The following is a 7,609-nucleotide window of genomic DNA, read 5'->3' as shown; positions in this document are numbered from 1 at the left end:
GCCTGATCCACTGCGGAAGGTGCCATCCTACCCCTCATAGGCCATCTCATGGTCCCGAGATGCCTCCTTCGCCCTCTTCTAGAAGCCACAAAAGCCGTAGATATCATCCTTGTACTCTCTACCTCGGTAATGGCAATCATCTACTCCGCAGTTGTCAGGACCCAGCGCTGAGGGTCTCAACCCCAGACCCGATCCGATCTGATTTCGATCCGACGAGCATCCCTGTAGTCTGTACGGAGTATCTGTACACCGATATATCCACAGGATACGGCGATCATTGATACTACCTAATCGTCTCGGAAGAAGTGGGGTCATCATCCCCCACCGTACTCCGTACGCAACGGTAAAGGGCGGCCTGATATGGGGTCTCTGGAGTAGAGTACGTATCTATGCCTGAGAGTACTGTCGACAATTGTAGCATACCTAATCAGTTTCTTCAGTCGTTTCTCTCTCTATTCAGGTGCCTTCTTGAAAGTGTACTGCTCTCTATAGGCTATTGTAGAAATTGTGGTAAAAAAAAAAACAGTCACGACAAGTGGACTTCCTGCCTTTCTTCCTATTTAACGTGCAGTAGTACATTTACCTACCTGGTAGACACTTACTGAAATGAAGAGAAGAACCATTGCATTGCTGTTATTGTAGAATATCTGTCCACTTTGAAGGACACACGACCAAGAAGTGATGTGCTTGTAATGCATTGCACCATTCATTTCTTGACTCTTTCAGATGCAAAACTTGAGATGTCATGAGCAGAAAGTGCTTTCTTGAAGAAGTTTCTGCTTAGAGAAAAATCGTTGTAGATAAGAGCTGCAAGGGCAGCAGGGCGACGTAGAAATGAATATAAACATCTTTCCACCATCATCAGGTACAAACTTGAACGCATCTACCTTACCACGGCATTACCAATATCCACGGCAATATAAAACCCATTCCAATGACTGCTCCAGAATAACCAAACGGCATAACTGAACTAGTAGAGAGTTCGTTTAAACTATTTGTTACCCTTGCAAGATCAACCATTGTAACTGATAAGAACAACCAACACCTATATCCCTGATATAGATTTTAAATCCATAGAAGCAGTCTCATCAGCGATCCGGACCCTTCATGTTTGATGCGAATCTCGACCACATGGCGAACAGAGCAGCGTGGTATACTCCTTCAAATCCGCACTCAACAAGCCATCATCAAGAAGACTGGATAGCATAGCGTGGTGTTAGATATATCCTCATCCATTCTAGCACTGTTTAATGCAAAACACTGCAAGTAGCTATATCGGGATATTCTCCAGAACTGCTGGCTGGCTCTGAGCAAGTGATTGAAGACAGGAATGGTTGATAGAGTATTATTATGGAGCAAGCTGCAGGGGCTACCCGGAAATGACACTTCATTGATGCCCAATCAACACTCGTGAGATCCAGCGAAATATTTCCTTGTTCAGGGGCTACTGTCTGATCTAGATTATCGAACTGAAGGGCCACAAGTGGTACGTTGACCTGCAGTTCTATCCTGAGTATCTGAGTAGAGTGCTTGCTCTCAGCAAGACGTTCCTGGGCTTCTTTGCGGCGCAGTTGGCTGCCTGGAGGAAATCACAGAGAAGTTCAAGGATCGGCACGATCTCAGCCATCAGGAGATCAGGGTGGGCAGTGCCACAGCAAAGGTCAACAGGGCTTAGGTGGCTAGGCGTGCAAACAGCAAGAGACGGGCTGGCTCACGGATTGATTTAAGCTTGGGTCTCAGGATATTGAAAAGCATAGTGCTTTCTTGTTGGATTATGCAGCTCCTTCAGGCGTAATTCGGTAACAAATCTACCTTGGAGCAGGTAACATAGATATAGGAGTACTTCGATTTAAAGTCAAAGGGCTTAGAGGATTATATACTTTGATTGTATAGGTATTCCTTATTAACAACTGAATATGGAAATCCTTAAGGGCCTAAAGATTTTCCCAATATCAGTAGATTTTAAGATGCTACTACGATAATTAAAATAGTGACAATACGGAGTATACTTGGGATACTGGGTAGTATGTAGTAGAGATTGGGCAATTATCCAAGTTGGGTCTAAGCTGGGTTAATAATCTCTCACACAGATTATGGCTGCCATTGGTCAATGTTCTGTCCTTACTTAATCCTTGCTGAATGGAAGCTGAAAAATTTTTTTTTTAAAAAAAAGAAATCTTATCCACTCGATGATAGATAATTACTGCTGCATGCTTTGCAGGTACCTGTTACGTGTCGATACTACATAGGTACCTAGCAATGTGTGATTCATCTTCTCTTCCGGCCTTATCAGGCAGCAAACTGTACAGTACGGTATAATCCCATAGTCCATATGGAGCACAAGAATCGGGGAAACGATCCGATACAAGATGATCTACAGAGAACTGCAGCGTCCAGAGTAATCAAGATCCATTCAAGCTGGAATCCCCGAGTCCTGTGAAACATTGTGGTGGTCCCCCTGCAGGGTCAGCCAATCGGGTACCGGGCTGCAAGTCTGGTTGCTTATCCTTGGCGCAACTCCCGCCGGAAATAACAGCGTTGTCTGTCAATCTTAATCTCTGCCACAATTTGCCTTCATTTTTGGAACAAGTTGCATGACAAAGGAGCGAAATATGCACGCATTGATAAATCTGGTTGGTCTATTTGGAAATAATCAAACAAAGACGAGCATGAAAAGACAGGGCACTATTCAGATTCTGTCTCGCTTAAGCTGAGATTTCAATTACTGTACTCTGTACGGAGTAATGATGAGAATAGTGATGACAGTCCATATGCGGTTTCCAGGGGCTGTGGGAGGACTAGGAAGAGACATCCTGCAAATGATGTGCTTTGAGGCAGCGAAAAAGAGGAGAAACGCAAGCTTCCCCTCGCAACCTGAAGTCTGTCATATCGCCATACCTATCTCAGTCCACAGACTTTCAGCAGTCCCGGCGCCAAGCTTTCTGGAATAATGCGCCTATCACGAGTTCGAGAGAAGCTCGAATCCATGCTCACTGAAACTGCACCTGAAAGTCAGCCGGAATAACCTAATCACAGTCCGACAAAGCAGCAGGATCCTGGAGCTCCTAGGACACACGCAGTGGCCGACAGACGCTCCAGTCTCGATAAGGAAGGACATAAGATCGAATAACGACACCAATTTTAGTGACTCTGACAGACCAAAACTGCTTCTTCAAGTCGAATCCTAATTCCCACCATCGTTGTCTTTCTCCCAATTACAGCTCTTGGGGGCGGGTGCGCGAAGGAACCCAGCCACCGGGCAATTTCCCTCCACTCATTTTTTGCCCCCTTTTTATCTTCTCAAATTCGGCCTGCAGAAATGAGCGCAACGTCTTCATTGGCATTGCCAGTGAACTAATACTATGACTACTCTGTAGGTATGCTGATCACAAGGAGCTCTGGCTGCTGGCGATCGCGTGGCGAAGCGAAGAGACTCGATACCAGGACAAGAGCCTATGGAGAGGCAGAAGGATACACGCCAGCTGCAAAATTCGAGTGCGACCGCATGGCGGACTCGTCATTCGGCAGCAATTGGCTCTTGATGCTGGGGTTTCACGGCTAGTTAGTAGCAGGCTACTGCCACTCGCTGGATGGGAAAAAAGAAGCACATTAAGCCGTAGAACGATTTCGCGAGACTTGAGTGCAGTTTGCTGTTATCGCACGAGGGATATATTACTCGCAGGAACTTGTGCCACAGTCTCGTCTTCCGGATTATTCTGACGCGCTTCGTTGTCCTCAGTCCACAGCGCGCCTACTGCCTATTGGTGCCAACTGTATGAGACAGGACGGTGCTTGCGCAGCAACATCACCATCATCCCGGACCAGTGGCTTGGGGCAGGTAAAAAAAAAGGCACTAAATCCACTGCGAGGGCTCAAATGAATGGGTGAAATGGTGAATGGGTTAATATCGCTCGGCCGGCCGACTGGTTGCGCCGCTGGCTGGCACCCCTCCTCCACCCAATCAGCCCCGTGCGGGCGTGCCCGGTGGTGAGCTTCTTTGCTGGACGACCACCACGCCGACTTGGGCCTGAACCCTCTGCTTGCTCATCCTCTCCATCCCTGTATGCTTCCTCTTTCATCTCCCTCGAACCTGCATGCAGGCCGTCAATCCCCCGGCAGAGGCTGGCACTTCTCTTTGACTCTTTTCGACCCTGCGAGCCCTCGCAATCTCCGCTGCCGTCGGGCTGTGTGAACCCCCCCGCGCCTGGCTCAGCCCGTTGACGTTCCACGTGCTGCGAACACCTCATTCTCTGACCACAGCCGCCTCCCCGTCCATCCCCTTGCAGCCTGCATCTGCCCTGCTCTCGCTTGAGTAACTCACGACTCCGAATCCAGCCATCCTGCCACACGGGCGTCGAGAATCCGCATCACGGTCCTCTCGCGAAACGTCCGGAACCCCGACTCGAATCGAACACCGTCTCCTGCGCAGTGGGCCGCCGTCGCTTGCCGCAGGCTGGCTGCATCTGCTGGTCGAGCACCCATCATCATCATGGATCACGAAAATTCCACTGCCTTTAAATTCCGTCGGGCCAGCAGCAAGCTGCATAAGGACCCTCCTCCACAGTTCAATTCCTCCCGGGCCCTGAAGAGTCAGCAAAGCAACCCGTCGCTCAAGAGACACCCCTCCGCCCCAGTCTACCCGCGCTCCCACGCCGCCAACAGCCGCGAACACCTGCGCACCCGATCCAACGCTTACGGCTCGTCATCGTCGTCTCTGGACCAGAACAGCGCCGACTCCAATTCTTCTCAATCCCGTCCTCCACATGCCGGACGCCTGTCGTTGACAAATCGAAGCTCAGATGAATTAGTCGGCGCCCCGTTTGATGCGCGGGGTATGCTCAACGCCCTCGACGAGTCCACAACCCCAGCGCAGCAAAGGCAGCAGCAGCAGCAACAACAACAAGAATCTTCCTTTCGCCGCCCTCCTCTGCCGCACTCCCATCATACCAGTCCGGCACTGAGACAATCGGCCAGCCACACGGCCTTAAATCCCCGAATGGACACAGCGCTTCCCCAGATCCAGGATGCCGCTCCGAGCTCGAAGAGAAATTCCGACGAGGGCAACACCACCAAGACGAGGAAGAAGAGTGGCTTTTCCAATTTTGTGAACAGCATGCTGGGTTCTCCGCGGAATATCAAGATTTCTGCCCCAGAGAACCCTGTCCATGTCACCCATGTCGGCTATGACAATCAGACCGGCCAATTTACGGTATGTTTTGTTCTCCGTTGCAAGCCGTATGAAATCTGATTGATCGCCAAATTTGCTAATTGGTTTTTTTTTAACTCTAGGGCCTCCCCAAAGAATGGCAGCGGATATTGCAGGCCAGCGGAATCTCAAAGAAGGAGCAGGAACAACACCCGCAAACGATGGTGGATATCATGCGATTCTATGAAAAGAATGCTACGGGGCAAAATGAAGATGAGGTCTGGCACAAATTCGAGCATGCATACAAACCAGATTTCCCCAGTTCGAATCAGCAACCGGATGGGTTCAGTCCTACCAACAGTCCGGTCGCGACAGTGACCTCTCCTTCAACAAGCCCTCGTTTCCCACAAAACCATGAAGGGAGCTTCGAGAACCCACGCGCACCACCACCAATTCCCCGCGCTGCGCCTGCTGCGACTGCAGCTGCGCCAGCAGGTTCCCTGGTTCCGACTCGTGCAGCTCCAAAGCCCCCGGGTGCTGGTGGGAGTCTTGTTCCCTCTCGCCCTGCTCCACAACCTCCTACTACGAATACTCGCCCCGGCGGACCTTCGACGACGACGACGACGCCGCCGCCGCCTATTCCCGAGGATGGACCAGCCTTCACGGACGGCCCGCGGAGCGACGCAACCTCGCCCACTGCCCAGCGCGTGCCACCTGCTGCCACCCAATACCAGCAGCAGCAAGAGCGCTCCATCGCCGCAGCCCAGCAAGCCATGGCGGACAAGCAATTGGACCGCAGCCGCAGTCTGCGCCAACAGGCCCAGCAGCATCCAGCTTCGCGACCTGAACAGCAGCCAGCGACGACGACGACGACGACCACGACCACGACTACCACCACCACACCTCAAACCCCACAGCAGCAATTCGCTCCTTCTGCAGGCCAATCCGCAGTACCCCAACCGCCTCCGCACCAGGTGCCTGGATCTACCGCCCGCCCGCGACCTCGCGCTCGTCAGAGCAATGCTTTTGATGTGCGAGCCAAGCTGCAGGCGATTTGTACTCCCGGAGACCCCACAAAGAAATACTACAACCTCAACAAGATCGGTCAGGGAGCATCGGGAGGCGTGTTCACCGCGTACGAGAATAACACCAATAGATGCGTTGCCATCAAGCAGATGAATCTGGATCTGCAACCGAAGAAAGATCTGATTATCAATGAGATTCTGGTCATGAAAGACAGCAAGCACAAGAACATTGTCAATTTCCTCGACAGCTACTTGCATGGACTGGACCTGTGGGTCGTGATGGAGTATATGGAAGGCGGCAGTCTTACGGATGTCGTCACGTTCAATATGATGACGGAGGGACAGATTGCGGCAGTATGCAGAGAGGTACGGTCTTGGGATTTCCATTATCCTATCCGAGGACGTCAGGGCTAACTGTCTTCTCAAAGACCCTCAACGGTTTGCAGCACCTGCATTCCAAGGGTGTCATCCACCGGGATATCAAGTCAGACAATATCCTCCTCTCGATGGAGGGCGACATCAAACTCAGTAGGTGAACACAGGTCGTTCTATCGAAGCCCTTTCTGACATGGCACAGCCGATTTCGGTTTCTGCGCCCAAATCAATGATTCGCAAAACAAGCGCAACACCATGGTCGGAACACCATATTGGATGGCACCCGAAGTTGTCACGAGGAAGGAGTATGGTCGCAAAGTCGACATTTGGAGTCTCGGGATCATGGCTATCGAAATGATCGAAGGCGAACCTCCCTACCTAACGGAGTCACCACTTCGGGCTTTGTACTTGATCGCCACCAACGGCACACCCAAGATCAAAGACGAGCATAACCTCTCTCCAATGTTCAGGGACTTTTTGCACCTTGCGTTGCGGGTAGACCCCGAGAAGAGAGCTTCGGCACATGATCTGCTCAAGGTACGGATGAATCTTGCATGACCATCACTTCACTTTTATTAACTTTACCTCGTAGCATCCTTTCATGTCCATGTGCGACCCACTTTCCAGCCTTGCCCCTCTGGTGAGATCAGCCCGTATCAGCCGAGCCCAGGAAAAGGCTCAGAAGGGAGGTGCTTGAAATTTCAGCTGCGACTGAGTTGTCACCAGCTTCTCGACGACTTCGACTCATCTTTATACCCCATGCTTCCGTCGCAGCCTCGGGAGCTTCGTTTGCCAGTATATTAATTCCCCAAACCCTTGTGATTGTTTCTTCTTGTCCATCTTCTTCAAGTTATAGACGGCGATACATGCATGACACTACGATTTCCCCCCCCTCCTGGTTCACATGTCTGGGCCGGAACCCCCTGTTCTCTTTCGGTTGATGAAATTATTCTGTATCTCTGCTATGTAGCGTCCCTTGAGGGTTTTCATTTCTTTGACTTTTATTTTCTGGTGATATGTTACGCGGGTGAAAAGTGCGTCCCATTCCTGCTGGCTTCTCGAG

General features: G+C 50.9%; 1 protein-coding gene across 1 annotated transcript; it reads left to right on the top strand.

Moving 5' to 3' along the window:
* Positions 1 to 4,489: 4,489 nt before the first annotated feature.
* Positions 4,490 to 7,243, top strand: T310_8527 (Non-specific serine/threonine protein kinase; the record flags this gene model as incomplete). The annotated part of the gene is made up of 5 exons (XM_013468694.1): positions 4,490 to 5,209; positions 5,290 to 6,537; positions 6,600 to 6,699; positions 6,749 to 7,083; positions 7,139 to 7,243. 5 exons carry the CDS (start codon positions 4,490 to 4,492, stop codon positions 7,241 to 7,243), a joined length of 2,508 nt encoding a protein of 835 aa, XP_013324148.1.
* Positions 7,244 to 7,609: the final 366 nt, after the last annotated feature.

This window comes from Rasamsonia emersonii (genome assembly GCF_000968595.1).
Source record: "Rasamsonia emersonii CBS 393.64 chromosome Unknown ctg1118621760810, whole genome shotgun sequence".
In the NCBI taxonomy this organism is placed as follows: Eukaryota; Fungi; Ascomycota; class Eurotiomycetes; order Eurotiales; family Trichocomaceae; genus Rasamsonia; species Rasamsonia emersonii.
The sequence above is the reverse complement of the archived record's forward strand: the minus strand, read 5'-3'. Positions and strand labels throughout refer to the sequence as shown.